Source organism: Bos indicus, chromosome 14 (genome assembly GCF_029378745.1).
Source record: "Bos indicus isolate NIAB-ARS_2022 breed Sahiwal x Tharparkar chromosome 14, NIAB-ARS_B.indTharparkar_mat_pri_1.0, whole genome shotgun sequence".
In the NCBI taxonomy this organism is placed as follows: Eukaryota; Metazoa; Chordata; class Mammalia; order Artiodactyla; family Bovidae; genus Bos; species Bos indicus.
This window is the reverse complement of record NC_091773.1, coordinates 69,587,834-69,603,519: the sequence shown is the minus strand read 5'-3', so window position 1 is coordinate 69,603,519 and position 15,686 is coordinate 69,587,834. Positions and strand designations below refer to the sequence as shown.

The 15,686-nt window shown below is 39.5% G+C and overlaps 1 protein-coding gene across 5 annotated transcripts in view; it reads left to right on the top strand.

Moving 5' to 3' along the window:
- The window catches only part of NDUFAF6 (NADH:ubiquinone oxidoreductase complex assembly factor 6), a 51,045-nt gene that overhangs the window by 10,078 nt on the left and 25,281 nt on the right, over positions 1–15,686 (top strand). For 4 of the 5 annotated variants that reach the window (XR_011570664.1, XR_011570663.1, XM_019973830.2 and 1 more), the window contains exons 3-6: positions 7,986–8,108; positions 12,185–12,241; positions 13,395–13,497; positions 15,174–15,307. Coding sequence is in view for 3 of the 5 variants with exons in the window: in XM_019973830.2 (XP_019829389.2) it covers positions 7,986–8,108; positions 12,185–12,241; positions 13,395–13,497; positions 15,174–15,307 (417 nt within the window). In the remaining 2 variants the exon portion in view is untranslated. Of the gene's footprint in view, positions 1–3,211; positions 3,328–7,985; positions 8,109–12,184; positions 12,242–13,394; positions 13,498–15,173; positions 15,308–15,686 lie in introns of all 5 variants that reach the window. The other variant, XM_070802875.1, reaches the window with a different exon arrangement.

The following is a 15,686-nucleotide window of genomic DNA, read 5'->3' as shown; positions in this document are numbered from 1 at the left end:
GTTGACAACTACCAACTGAGAGGATCACTGAAGCTGATCTTTTTATAGCTATACGAGAAATTGCTGAAGAACTCAACATCAACCGTTCTGTGGTTGTTGGCATTTGAAGCAAATTGGAAAGGTGAAAAAGTTCAATAAGTGTGTGCCACATGCTGCTGCTGCTGCTAAGTCGCTTCAGTCGTGTCCGACTCTGTGTGACCACATAGACGGCAGCCCACCAGGCTCCCCCGTCCCTGGTATTCTCCAGGCAAGAACACTGGAGTGGGTTGCCATTTCCTTCTCCAATGCATGAAAGTGAAAAGTGAAAGTGAAGTCGCTCAGTTGTGTCCGCTCTATCGACCCCATGGACTGCAGCCCACCAGGCTCCTCCGTCCATGGGATTTTCTAGGCAAAAGTACTGGAGTGGGGTGGCATTGCCTTCTCCACATGAGCTGCCTTCAAATCCAAAATTGTTTTTTTAAAGTGTCCTTTTATTCTGTACAAGAAACCATTTCTCAACTGGATTGTGACATGCAATGAAAAGTGGATTTTATACGACAGCTGGCTATGACCAGCTCAGTGGTTGCACCAACAGTGTTTGTGGTCTTTTTGATGATAACCATTCTGCAGATGTGAAGTGATATCTCCCTGGTGCTTAGTGATGTTTCAGCACCTTTTTGTGGACCTCTTGGCCATCTGTATATCTTTTTGGTAAAGTGTCTATTTGGGTCTTTTGTTTGTTCTTTTGATATCAAGTTGTATGAACTGCTTTTGAATTTTGGCTATTAACCCCTCAAAGGATTTTCATTTGCAAATATTTTCTCCCTTTCAGTAGGTGGTGTAAATGTAATTATTGATGGGTGTGTACTACTGGACTTCCTGACTTTATTACTTGTTTTCCAGTTGTTTTTGTAGTTTTTCTCTGTTCATTTCTTCATTTTGTTTCTTCCATTGTGGTTGTGTAATTGTCTTTTTACACTATGTTTGGGTTGCTTTCTTACTGGTTTTTGTGTATCGTAGGTTTTTATTTTGTGGTTGCCACGAGATTTGTGTATGTTTTATATGGTAATTATATCTACTGGACTTAAACTAGTCTTTTAAGTTCAAATACATTCTAGACAATTTTTACTTCCACCCCTCATATTTTTATGTTTTTGTTATTAAACTTTTCATCTGCATGGCTGTCTCTTTACCATTTATTGTCGTTATGGTTGCTTTTACAATTTTTAAAAAAATCTTCATACCAGCTTATTTAAAGTGGTCGATACACCTTCTTTACTGTAAGATTTGTCTTTACTACTGGGATTTTTTTTTTTCCTCTATGAATTCTTGCTTCTTATAATCTTTTGTTTTCCACTTGAAAAAGACCCTTGATACTTCTTATAAGGTTGCTTTAGTACTGGTAAACTCAATTTTTGCTCATCTGAGAAGTTCTTTATCTCCTTTAGTTCTGAAAGATAACGTTTCTGGGTAGAGTATCCTAGGCTGTAGGTTTTTTCCTTTTAGCTGTTTAAATATATCATGCCACTCCCTTCTGGCTTTCATAGCTTCTGCAGAAAATATCAGCTGATAGATAGCCTTACAGGGATTCCCCTGTGTTTGACTCTCTGTTTTTCTCTTGCTGCCTTTAAATTCTCTTTAACTTTTGCCATTTTAATTATGATGTGTTTTGGTGTGGGTCTCATTGGGTTCATCTTGTTTGGGGCTCTTTGTGCTTCCTATAGAAATCTGTCTCCTTCTTCAACTTCAAAAAGTTTTCAGCCATAATTTTATCAAATACATTTTCTACTCTTTTCTCACCCTCTTCTCCTGGGATCCGTATAAAGTGAGTGCTAGTACACTTGATTTTGTCTTAGAGGTCCCTTAAACTATGCTCGTTTTTAAAATTTTGTTTTCTTTTTGCTCGTCTGATGGGTGATTTTCATTTCCCGCCCCCGCCCATCACGCTAGTCTGCTGTGCATTCCTTCCTGTGCACTTTTCATTTCTTTAATTGTATTCTTCAGCTCTGACTGGTTCTTTTTAATATTTTCTGGTTCCTTGTTTAAATTCTTAGTGTGTTCATGGATTCTTTTTGCAAATTTAGTTAGCATTCCTTTTACTGTTACTGTGAAACTCTATGGGGTAAATTATTTATCTCTGTATCACCAGGGGTTTTTCTCAGTTTTTTCCCCTTATTCTTTCACTTGAAACATATTCCTTTGTCTTTTCATTTTGTATAACTTTGTATGAAATTAGGTGGAATGGTTACCTGTCCCAATCTTGAAGGGGCGTCCTTTTGTGGGGCTGTCCCTACGCAGTCTGTTTGTGCCCAGTTATTTTGGTGGGAGAGCTGGATCTGAAGTGAGCGTAGGTCACGTCTTCTCTTGGGGTGTGCTGGCAGCTACCACTGTGGTGGGAGGTAGGGCTAAAGATGAAGGGGCTATAGCTAAGCCAGGTGTGAGCTGGGCCTTTTCCTGGGCTCCTCCAGTGGCGGTCATCCCCTTGTCTGGGTGCGATCAGAGCTCAGGGTCCTAGACACAAGCTCTAAGGGTTGGCCTGAGCTCTCAGTGTGTGCACTCCTCTGGCAGGGCACCTCAGCCCTACTGGAGAGCCAGAGGGCCTCCAGCAGGCAGCTGGGTGGGCTGGGGTGCATGCGGGAACAGTCCCGGAAGCCACGCAGAGCCCCAGGCAGTTTTCAGCCTGCAGCGTGTCGTGCGTGCTGGCTCGGGTCCAGGCTGGCTTCCTTTTCTCTGAGTGTGTGCACACTCCTTGGCAGTGATAGCCTTTGTCTTAGTGGAGAGCAGTGCTGGACAAGAGGGGCTGGAGCAGGCATCTGGTCAGAGCTGCAGGCACTTTTCCGTCTGCAGCCTTGATGCAAATCCTGGGAGTAAGTAAGCTTGTGCACAGTCTCTGCTTCTCACAGCACTCCAGTAAGTCCCACTGGTTTTCACACTAGCGAAGGGTAATTGTCTTCCCAGGGTGGATCCCTGAGCCTGTGTGTGATATTCCGCTCCTCCTGTGTCCCCTGCTAAGGGCCTAGGTCCCAACCTCATATGTGTCCCTCCCATTCTGCCCACTCCATTGGTTGTAGAAGAGCCTCTCTTTGCCAGTTTCCAGGTGGTTTTCAGCGATGTAGATGTATTTTTGATGTGTTCACTGGGGGAGAAGTGAGCTCAGTGTCCTCCTGAAATGATTAGTCTTTTAAAAAAGTTTTTTTAACTTATTTTTTCTTCTCCATTATGTTTTTTATAGGGTATTGAATATAGTTCCCTGTGCTATACGACAGGACCTTGTTGTCTGTCCATCCGATACTCTTGCATCTGCTAGTCCCAGATTCCCAATCCATCCTTCCCCCTTGGCAACTGCAGGTCTGTTTTCTGTGTGTGCCTGTTTCAGTTTTGTAGATAAGTTTATTTGTGTTGTATTTTAGATTCCACAAATAAGTGGTGTCACATGGTATTTTCTTTGTTTTTCTGATTTCACTTAATCTGATAATCTCTAGGTTCATCCATATTGCTGCATGTGACATTATTTCATTCTTTTTTATGTCTGAGTACATCAAAGCTGTATATTGTCACCCTGCTTGTTTAACTTATATGCAGAGTACATCATGAGAAATGCTGGGCTGGAAGAAGCACAAGCTGGAATCAAGATTGACGGGAGAAATATCAATAACCTCACATATGCAGATGACACCACCCTTATGGCAGAAAGTGAAGAGGAACTAAAAAGCCTCTTGATGAAAGAGGAGAGTGAAAAAGTTGGCTTAAAACTCAACATTCAGAAAACGAAGATCATGGCATCTGGTCCCATCATTTCATGGGAAATAGATGGGGAAACAGTGGAAACAGTGTCAGACTTTATTTTTTTGAGCTCCAAAATCAGTGCAGATGGTGACTGCAGCCATGAAATTAAAAGACGCTTACTCCTTGGAAGAAAAGTTATGACCAACCTAGATAGCATATTGAAAAGCAGAGACAGTACTTTGCCAACAAAGGTCTGTCTAGTCAAGGCTATGGTTTTTCCTATGGTCATGTATGGATGTGAGGGTTGGACTGTGAAGAAGGCTGAGCGCCGAAGAATTGATGCTTTTGAACTGTGGTGTTGGAGAAGACTCTTGAGAGTCCCTTGGACTGCAAGGAGATCCAACCAGTCCATTCTGAAGGAGATCAGCCCTGGGATTTCTTTGGAAGGACTGATGCTAAAGCTGAAACTCCAGTACTTTGGCCACCTCATGCGAAGAGTTGACTCATTGGAAAAGACCCTGATGCTGGGAGGGATTGGGGGCAGGAGGAGAAGGGGACAACAGAGGATGAGATGGCTGGATGGCATCTGACTTGATGGACGTGAGTCTGAGTGAACTCCGGGAGTTGGTGATGGACAGGGAGGCCTGGAGTGCTGCGATTCATGGGGTCGCAGAGATTTGGACACGAGCTGAGCGACTGAACTGAACTGAACATTCCATTGTATGTATGTGCCCACATCTTTAAAGGATTACTCTTGATGCTGTATTTAGAATAGACCATATGCCATGGGATCTGAACACTAAACATTGAGAGAGACCCACCCAGCACCAACACCATTAAAAATTTTTTTTTTTATTTGGAAATACTTTCATGCGCACAGGAGTAAGAATAGTACGAAGAATACCGATATGCCCTTTTGTTAATATTTGGCCCCATTTGCTCTATCAAGTTGTTCTCCTTCTCTCTGTCTTCCTTCCTTTCTCTCCCTCTTTTTCTCTCTCTGTATACACACACATGTATATGTACACACATTAATGCACTGTGTTTCTTTTTATGAATCATTTTACTGTAACTTGACTACACCATGCCCCTTTACTCATAAACTTGAGCGATATTTCATTAGCACAAGAATATTCTCTTTCATAACACTTACCAGTTTGAGTAAATTTGAGACAGATACACTAGTTTTATTTAATCTACCTTCTGGTTTCCAGTTTTGTTGAACGATTGAATGATGTTTTTTATGGCATCTTTAAACCCTTCTGTACAGAATCCAAACTAAGATCACATATTACATTTAAGCTTTCATGTCTCTTTTGCCTCCTTTTATCTGGAGCATTTCCACAGCTTTTCTTTGTCTTCTATTAAACACTGACATTAAAAAAAACCATATTGTTCCTTTAAAAATCTTGAATATTTCTCATTTGGAGTTTTTGTCACAATTATATTATACATTTCTAATCTAATACTTAATGTCTTAATGGTGTATGTCCTTCTCAGGGAATCACAATGAGGCATGACATGGCTGTGTGCCTCTTATTTGTGATAGCAATTTTGGCCACTGGTCAAGATGTTAATATTTTTTTCCTGTTGAATGTGAGGAGACATTCTAAGACCATGGTCCTCATCAAAATTTACCTCATATACAGCCAATAGGTACATGAAAATGTGTTCAGCGTCACTTTGAGAGAAGTGCAAATCAGAACCACAGTGAGGCGTCACTGCATACCTATTAGAATAGCTGTCATCAAAAAGACAAGAAACAACAAACGCTGAGGCTGTGGAGTAAAGGGAACCCTTTGCACTGTTGGTGGGAGTGCAAATTGGTGCAGCTGCTATGGAAAATGGTACGAGATTCCTAAAAGATTAGAACTACTACAAAATCTAGTAATTCCATTTCTGGGTATTTAGCCAAAGGAAATGAAAACACTAATTTGAAAAAAATAGTTGCACCTCCTTGTTCATCACGGCATTATTACAGTAGCCGAGGTTTGGAAGCCACCCAAGTGTCCGTTGGTGGATGACTGGATAAAGATGTGGTTTATCGGGACTTCTCTCGTGGTACAGTGGATAAGAATCTGCAGTACAGGGGACACAGGTTCGATCCCTGGTCCAGGCCGATTCTCCATGCCGTGGGCAACTGAAGCCTATGTGCCACAGCTGTTGAGCCCGTGAGCTGCAGCTCCTGAAGCCTGAGCGCCCTAGAGCCTGCCCATGGCAACCCCTGAGTCCACCTGCTGCATCTGCTGAAACCCGGCCACCTTGGAGTGTGTGCTCCACCACGGAAGCCACCGCAGTGAGAAGCCTGTGCACTGCCCCAGAGAGTCACCCCAGCGCACTGCAACTCGGGAACGCCCGTGGGCAGCAACGAAGACCCAGTGCAGCCAAAAATATAAATATGTACATATATTCTTAGAAAAGATGAGGTATATCTACACAATGAGTTATTACTTACCATAAGGAAGAAGGAAACCTTGCCATTTGTGACAACACAGATGGACCTTGAGGGCTTCATGTACGTGAAATGAGTTTGACAAAGACAAATACCATACGATCTCACTTATAGTGGAATCTAAAGCAAAAGCAAAACAAACAAACAATTCGCAAGCCCGTAGATACAGGGAACAGATTGGTGGTCGCCAGAGACAGGGTTAGGACATGGGTGAGAGGAGTGATTGTGGTTAAAAAGTAGAAACTTGCCACTGTAAGTAAATAAGGCGTGGGCATGAGTGCACAGCTAACACTGTTACTATGCATTTGAAAGTTGCTAATAGAGCAGACCTTAAAAGCTCTTGACATACACAGATTTCTAATTTTGTGTGGTGATAATAGATATTCTATGGTGATCTTTCACAATATATAGGTAGGTAGGTAGGTAGGTAGGTTTAGTTGCTCAGTCATGTCCGACTCGTTGCGACCCCATGGACTGTAGCCCACCACGCTCGTATCAAATCATGTTGTATACTTAAAGCAATGAAACTGTTACGTGTCAATTATAGCTCAGTTAGAAAAAATTTTCCTCCTAGATTTAGCATGCATTGATGATTCTTGCCAGAACTTAACAAGGCCATTCTTAATCAATAGTAAGTTAGGGAGAGAGTCTAGCAGTCTTTTAAAAAGTTAGTGAATGAACGAGTGAGTTTATTTAAATGTACCACAGTAAAATTCACTTTTTGTGGTATATAGACCTATAGGTTTTGAAAACTGCTTCAAGTCCTGTAGGTACCATCAGAGTCGTGATACAGAACAGTTCCATCAGCCTGAAAGATTCCCGTATGTGTCCCTTTGCAGTCAGCCCCTGCCCTCTGCACAGTCTTCTCCATGTGCGTGAGATAAGCTTCTACCTTTTTGAGCCATAATTTCTGTATTTGTAGAATGAATGTGTTGATAAGGACCCTGTGAGTTTGTTCTGATGATTGTGATCAGGTAACATCATGGTACCTACACAGGGCCTGGAACTTGTAGACATTTGATAAACAATATTTCCTTCTCTGCTTCCTCTGAAAAGCCTCTGGTTCTATTTACTAGGTTTATCGTCAGAGTTAAAAAATATTTTTGCTATCACTAACCAAGTGAGGATTGTTTTTCTTCCCTTCCACTTATTTTTTTAAAACTCCACTGGAAAATTTCAATCATATATAGAATGCAGTATGTCCATGTACAGAGAGAGAAATATAATGAACCCTCATGTACCCCGTCACCCACCTCCAGCTGTTACCTTCTCAAGGCCAATCTTGTTTTTCATCTTTACTCCTCAGCCACATCAGGTTATTTTGAAGTTAAGTTTCAGATGAATTTTTCCACCTGCAGATATTTCAATTTGCATCTCTAAAAGAATTCACTTAAAAAAAATAACACTACTATTATTATATATTAAAAATTTTAAATAATTCCTTAATATCATTAAACATCTGGTGTTCAAATTTTCCTAGTTGTCTCTCTCTTTAAATCCGGATTCAAATAGGTCTATATGTGACTGGTTGATCTTTCTTAAATTTTTTTAAAACAAAATGTCCCCCCTCCTTTGTTTTTCCTTATAACTTTTTTAGAAGAATTGCTGGTATTTTTGAATGCAGACCTTGAGGATATTTTTGAATAAGCACCAAGTAATCTTTGGCTTTTACTTAGGTAACTCATAATGGTGACAATTTAACCGATATATAACTTCAAGGAAAAATTAAATGCAGAGAAGACTGAATTACGTGATTTTATGGTTATAAATAGTGATTTCTGAGACTCTGAGTAGTGCAGTTGTTAATGTTTTTAAACCCTGTTTATAGATTAAGGACTCTGTCTCTGAGAAAACAATTGGACTGATGCGAATGCAGTTTTGGAAGAAAACTGTGGATGATATATACAGTGACAATCCACCACATCAGCCTGTGGCCATTGAACTGTGGAAGGTAAAACAGAAACAGCTACTTTTCACTTGTAAGAATGTTGTTTAAGCATACTTTTTGTTACATACAAGTTGGATAGTGGCAATGGGGAATCTATCCTGAAAATATTCTTGGGCTCACGTAACGTTCAGATATATATTAGTTTTGACAGAATTTAAAATCATTAACAAGTAATTTACACACATCTTTAGTGTGTTTATTAAAAGAAGAAAGAGGAATTTGGTCTGTTTATGTTATAAATTATTTTCCACATGTTTGGTTGCAGAATTTAAGCCCTACAAATTTTGAAACAATGACATTTTAAATTTTCTATTCTATCTGCCAAGTAGCTCCTTATTCCAGTGCTGTAGTTCATACGCTGGACTGTAGAAAATGATGCATTGATCTTTTGTGCTCTTATCATTCCTAAAGCTGCCTTGTCTAGTTTCATAGAATTGCCTCTTTGTTGATGAAGTTTAGGTATCTGAGAATGGAAGCCTATGGGCGAGGTTGTTATTTGTACACTAAGATGTATTTGGTAGTTTTACATTAAAGCTCTATGGATTCCTCATTCACAACTAGCCTTACACAGTTTAAAAATACATTGAACTAGCAGCAGAGAACAGGGTTTAGGCTCCTTTTGTCATTGATCTGTGTCCCTGTTGTCACATCGTAAGTGCCAGAAGACAGCGTTTGTCCCAGGAGCCTCTGACAGACCTGAGTGGTACACTCCTTTTCAGGTCTGTGCCCCAGCAGAGGCAGGCCCCTTTTCTTGGCCCCAGATTGACTTCACAGAACCTCAGTAATTGGAGAACCAGGCCCCTCCATCAGGGACTGGGAAGGAAAAGTGGATGGGAAGCTCTTGAGGATCGGATTAGCTGTTTCCCTTTAGTCATCCCACTTCAAGAACTTCATCCTGGCTGACTCAGTTTAAAGGAAAGTTTCTCCAAAATCCAGAAACTACTTATTTTATATACAAACCTGACTGCGTTAGAAGTTTATGCTAAGACTTGTATTGAAGATTCTGGCCTTTGTCAGGAAATAACTTGAAAGATCAGAGATTTATTTAACATAAATTTATCTTGTTTTAGCTTCATTTAAATGCCAGAAGACATATCTGATTTACAGAATGTTTACATGTATGACAATTTGTCCAGTTTTAAAAGCTGCTTAAATTTTGATGATTAATGTTGGCCAGCTCTCTGATATGACGGGTATTGCAGATTAACATGAACATTTGAAAGAAGCAGGTAGTGTTCAGAGCGGTTGTCCTGATTGTGTGTTTTTTACTTCTTCCCATTCTTCTGGAGCACATACTTATTGCGCCACTGTCCAGTCAGACTTTCCACTGATTGCTTAAAGAGCTTCAGGTTCTTCAGAAGATTAAATAGGGGAACAGAGAGTACATTCCTGCTGCGCTGTTTCATTGGTGCTTTTAGAGCACAGAATAGATGAATTCCTATAATTTCTAATAATTATAGCCATGATTTTTATTCCATTTGGCTTCTATTTGCAAAGTTTTGATACCTTTATTTAACAGGTTTTCAGCTTCTTATGTGTTTTTTTTATCTTGATCTCTGATGTCCTTCAGAATCAGACAGAACTCTGTTTTGTGGTCAAGGAACTGCAGCTGTTACAGCGTCAGACTTGAGTAAATAGGAGTCTGACTTTTCAGTGGTTTAGTATCTGCTGAGTACTTTTATGTGCCAGGAATGGTGCTTGATGGTGTGGTTACAAAGATCAAACAAGCCCTGCCCTTCTCAGACATGTACAAAACAAAATGAGAGCAAGACTGAAGTGACTGAGGTATCCCAGGCTGATTCTTGGAACTGGGGGGAGAGGCCTGTGGGAGTGCTGCTGTGTAATTGTAGCAATGCTGAGAGCACTTCCAGACCAGCTCTTTGCAGCCCTCATAGCTTCTGCTGCTTTCCTGTCGGGCAAGGTGGGCTCCATTCTGCACACTTCCATCCTTTGCCACTTGCATGTGTGTTGATGAGCCTGCCAGCCTTTACATTAGTATCAGTGACATCTTAGAGTCTCAGTTGAAGTGTGGGATATCCTGGAGACTTTATGTTTCACTACTGTATTTCTTGTGAAAATATATTATACTTAGTGTTGACTTGGCACAAAAGCAGTGTTTACCTTATTTGGAAATAGCTTCAAAATTTTAGGAAGGTTACAAAAGTAAAAATCTTGTAAGAACACTTCTATGTCGTTCACTCACATTTACCTGTTGTTAACATTTTATCCTATTTGTTAATCATTTGTGTGTGCTCACTCGTGTGTGTGTGTGTGCTCTGGCATGATCTCTGTATATTTTCACACATAATTTTTTTAATTTTTTTAAATCATTTGAGTATAAGTTGCATACGTCATGTCCCTTTATTTCTCAATACTTTAGTATTTCCTAAGAATACAGATATTCTCTTATTTAACCAGAATAGTTACTGACTTTAGTAAATTTAACTTTGAAATAACTTTCATCTGATTTTCCAGTCATATTCCAATTTTGTCAGTTGACCTAATGATATACATTAATGTATTTTTCCCCTCCATTGTAGGATCCAGTCAGGTATTTTTCAGTCATATCTGTTTAGCCTACTTTAATCTGGAACATTTCCATAGTTTTTCTTTGTCTTCTATGACATTGACATGTTTGAAGTGTATAACATCTTTTTTTTTTGTAGTAGAACATTCCTCATTTTGGATTTGTCTAATATTTTATCCTGCTTAGATGGTTCAGGTTATGCGCTCTTGGCCAGAATACTGCATCAGTGATGTATTCTTGGAGTGTCACATCTGGAGACACATTCTGTCCATCCGTCCTTTATCGCATTGTTCATTTTCATTAACATTCAAGATGTTGTCCGGTTCTCCCAATGTGTAGTCTACTGTATAATTAGAATTTCCCTTGCAACTAATCAACTTTAAGACAATGCAAATATCCTACTCCTCATCAGTTTCCTGTGAAACGTAACATTCACTGATGGTTCTTATCCAGTCTTTACTATTATGATTACAGAATGATAATGTCCCAACTCTAATGCTCTGTTCACATTTACCACTTGGCATGCTACTGTAAGCAACTGCTCTCACTCTCCTATATTATTTATTTGTTTATTAATTATTGGTATAAACTGCATTTTTGTCCAGTACTTTATAAATCATTGCTTGCATGCATGCTTATTCGCTTAGTTGTGTCCAACTCTTTCAGACCCTATGGACTGTGGCCCACCAAGTTCCTCTGTCTATAGTATTTCCCAAGCAAGAATACTGGAGTGGGTTGCCATTTCCTCTTCCAAGGGATCTTCCCAACCCAGGGAATGAACCCTTGTCTCTTATGTCTCCTACACTGGCAGGCAGATTATACCTCATTACTGTACTTAATTATTTGGTATTCATATAGTCCCATATTTGGACAATGAGAGTCCCTTCAGACTGGCTCCTGTGTCCTAACATGCCTCCTATCTTTTTTTTTTTTTTGCACTTTCTATTTTCTGGCACAATAAAATGGTTCAGGATCCTCTCGAATCTCCCTTTTTCCAGCTCTGGAATCCCCTTTTTTAGAGTCTGTTTCCTTTGATGGAAATGGTATTCGAGACCAAGATCTAAGCACTAAGTGTGCTCTTTCTTAACGGAGTGTCTTTACTTGTAAGATAACACTGTACCCTGCAGATTGTTTTCTTTGGAGCTGTATTAGCCTTTTCTTTTTTATAAAGTGGTTATTTTCATTAAATACGGTCTTCATTTTATGGAAAGAAGTTTGTAATAAGCATGGAAGTCGAGGCATACTGCATAGAGAAGCCTGCTCTGCTTAATTCTTATGTTTTTGTTTGTTTTGAAAGTGGATTCACTAATTACTAATAGTATAAGGAAAAGAGTAGTGAAAAAGTTTTGGATATATTATCTTTACTTGAAAATGTTTTAAAGTGTTTTCTAGGGACATTTTCTTTTTCCCTAGGTTTTTAACATAGCTGTCTGGTGATGAGTTATTACAGATGTTCCCTGGCCTGGTTTTGTATTTGGTTTGTTTATGTTATTCAGGTCTACAGAAGTCATTTGTAGTACTTTCCAAAAACTTAAAACTTTTTTTTTTTTAGGCTGTCAGAAGACATAATCTGACTAAAAGATGGCTTATGAAAATCATTGATGAAAGAGTAAGTTGCAGTTGCTCAAGTCTTGTTTTTTCTCCTCTTTTAATCCTTATGCTAATTCTTCAGGGAAGAAATGTTTTAATATGTATATTAATATTTTGGAGGAAGCAGACTTTTAGAGAACTATGCCATTTTATCTGTTCTCCATCACTGCATGCCACCTACCTCAGCTCCTACCCCGGTACCTGGAGACAGACAGGTGAACGGGCGTCCAGGCAGAGGCATGCATGTGCATATCATACTCTACTATTTTGGTGTTTTTTTAAAAATAGAAAATGTTCAGACTTATATAAAAGTAGAGAAAATAGTGTAATATACTTTCATGTATCTGTCACCTAGCTTTAATAAACCCATGTCCAGTGTTTTTTCATTTTTTTTTCTACCAACTTCCCTCACTAAACCGTATTTGATTATTTTAAAGTAAACCCCAGACATGTTATCATTTGATCTGTAAATAAAACGTGTATAAAACAGATAATCAACAAGGACCTATTGTATAGCATGGGAAGCCCAGTTCCGTAATGACTGGGTGACTGAACAACAACACAGTCTAAGGTGGGGGCTTCCCTGATGGCTCAGTGGTGAAGAACCTGCGTGCCGATGAAAAAGTCACAGGTTTGATCCCTGGGTTGGGAAGATTCCCTGAAGGCCTCCCTGTCCCTTGTCATCTCCCAAAGTTTGCCCAAGTTCATGTCCATTGCATCAGTGATGCCATCCAACCATCTCATCCCCGAAGGCCCCCTTCTGTCCTCAGTCTTTCCCAGCATCAGGGACTTTTCCAGTGAGTCAGCTGGAGGAGGAAATGGCAAACCACCACAGCATACTTGCTGTGAGAACCTCATGAACTGTATAAAAAGACCTTAGACTTTAGAAGCAAGTAAAAATTAAGCCAACCCCACGTCTGTGGTGATTTGTGCATTGAGATTATTCCTGAGGTATTATTCTGAGGGGTGATTTGTAAGTAGTGAACATGTAGGATCTTATTTTATTGTGTAATAAACAGTTCATACCAATAGTTTTAATTATTTAATAATTAAATAATTTAAATTTAAATAATTTAACTTAAATAATAATTAAATAATTTCTTTAGGGGAAAAATTGTGCATTTTTAAAATAAGTTATTAACCATCAAACAAAGAAAACATTTTGTTTGTAGGAAAAAAATTTGGATGACAAAGCATATCGTAATATCCAGGAACTAGAAAATTATGCTGAAAATACACAGAGTTCTCTTCTTTATCTAACACTAGAAATATTGGGTAAGTTTTTTTTTTTTTTTTCTGTTTTATACTTCTCTTTCTTAAAGAAAATACTTTTTTTTAATTGAAGTATAGTCGATCTACATTATGTTAATTTCAGGTATGTAGGAAAGTGATTCAGTTACATATATACTTTTTTTTTCAGATTCTTTTTCGTTGTAGTTATAAGAGCTGAATATAGTTCCCGTGCTAAACCCTTGTTGTTTATTCTATATGATGATGAGCATCTGGCAGCCCCAGGCTCCTACTTCGCCCCTCCCACTGCTTCCCCTTTGGTAACTGCCAGTCTGTTTTCTAAGTCTGTAAGTCTGTTTCTGTTTTGTAAGTAGGTTCATTTGTATGATTTTTCAGATCCCACATATAAGTGGATCATATAGTATCTGTCTTTGTCTGATTTACCACTCAGTACGGTAATCCCTAGTCCATCCGTGTTGCTGCAAGTGGCAGCGTTTCCTTCTGCTTCTATGGCTGAGTCGTGTTCCCTTGTGTGTGTGCACCACATCTTACTCTGTTCATCTGCTGATGGACAGCTAGGCTGTTTCTATGTCTTGACTATTGTAAATAGTGTTGCTGTGAATATTGCGGTGCATATATCTTTTCAAATGAGAGTTTTCATCTTTTCTGGATATATGCCCAGGCATAAACTTGCTGGATCATATGGTAACTCTGTTATTAGTTTTTTAAGGACCCTCCATACTGTTAACATACAATTTGACAGTCTAACCAGTTTAACGTTAAAATTTTTCTTTGCACCAACTATAAAGGACTAGCTTTTCTGTTTCTTTCAAGGTAGAATGGAAATATAATAAATATATACCTTTCTTTGGAATGGAATGCAGACTAATGAAAATAACCCAGATTCTCATAAAAGTACTTTAGCTGCCTCATGCTATAATTAATAATCTGGTAATTGCAGATGATTTTACTTTTTTATGCAACCCTTACTGTTTGGAAGCCCTATGACCTGACTCCTTTCTTCTTTGTCAATAATACTTTCCCATGTTTAAGACAAAGGTTGAAGAAATAAAACTCTGTAAGTTTTTATGAGATTTTTCTTAAAAAAAAACAAAACCCCAAACTATGGAGTTTAGATATTTTTGCTCCTTTGACTCTATTCTAAGTTGGTGAGGGCTTATTGTCATGAGGATTGTAATGGAATTATTTGGGGCAAGGACAATACCATCCATTTGAAGAAAACAATATGTCTTTATGTCAGCCTAAAAGAATAATACAAGTCCTTGCCCAGTTTCCCAGGCCTGTTCTGCCTGCCCATTCAGTGACATGTTTGCCAACGCAGTGAAAGGAGGGCGCAAAGAGCAGAAAGTCTGTTAGGCATATACTTAAAATGAGGTCATATGGAAATTGCACTGAGGAGAAGAAATGCAAGACTTGCAGTGTTTTCCACAAGAGCTGATTAAAATTCCAAATGTGCTCTTGGTATGCTGTCGTCTGAGGAAACCTTCTATTTAAAAGTTGACGTTCAGAAGCCTGTTACTGGTAAATGATCAGCTTGTCTTTGTGCCCAGTTTTGCTCACATAAATCCTGTTTTTCAGATATGAAACACAGGATAAACACCTTTTACATGTTAAGGTGATTTCCCTATGCTGCTTGTATTCACTTGTTACGCATTTGAAGAGAAAAGAGCGGCCTAATTGTTAGATTTCTGAAATCACAGGCATAAAGGATCTTCATGCAGACCATGCCGCCAGTCACATCGGAAAAGCACAAGGCATCGTCACTTGCTTGAGAGCCACCCCCTATCACGGGAGCAGAAGAAGGGTGTTCCTTCCCATGGATATCTGTATGCTGGTAAGGCTGTTACTTGGACTCCTAATTATTTACCTTAAGAATATGGGGAGGGACATTTCTCTTCTTGTTCTTTAGTCTGTTCTAGAGAAGGCAGTGGCAACCCACTCCAGTACTCTTGCCTGGAAAATCCCATGGGCAGAGGAGCCTGGTAGGCGGCAGTCCATGGGGTCGCAAAGAGTCGGACACGACTGAGCGACTTCACTTTCCCTTTTCACTTTCGTGCATTGGAGAAGGAAATGGCAACCCACTCCAGTGTTCTTGCCTGGAAAATCCCAGGGACGGGGGAGCCTGGTGGGCTGCCGTCTCTGGGGTTGCACAGAGTCGGACACGACTGAAGCAACTTAGCAGCAGTAACTTCTTTGAAACACATGCGTATTGC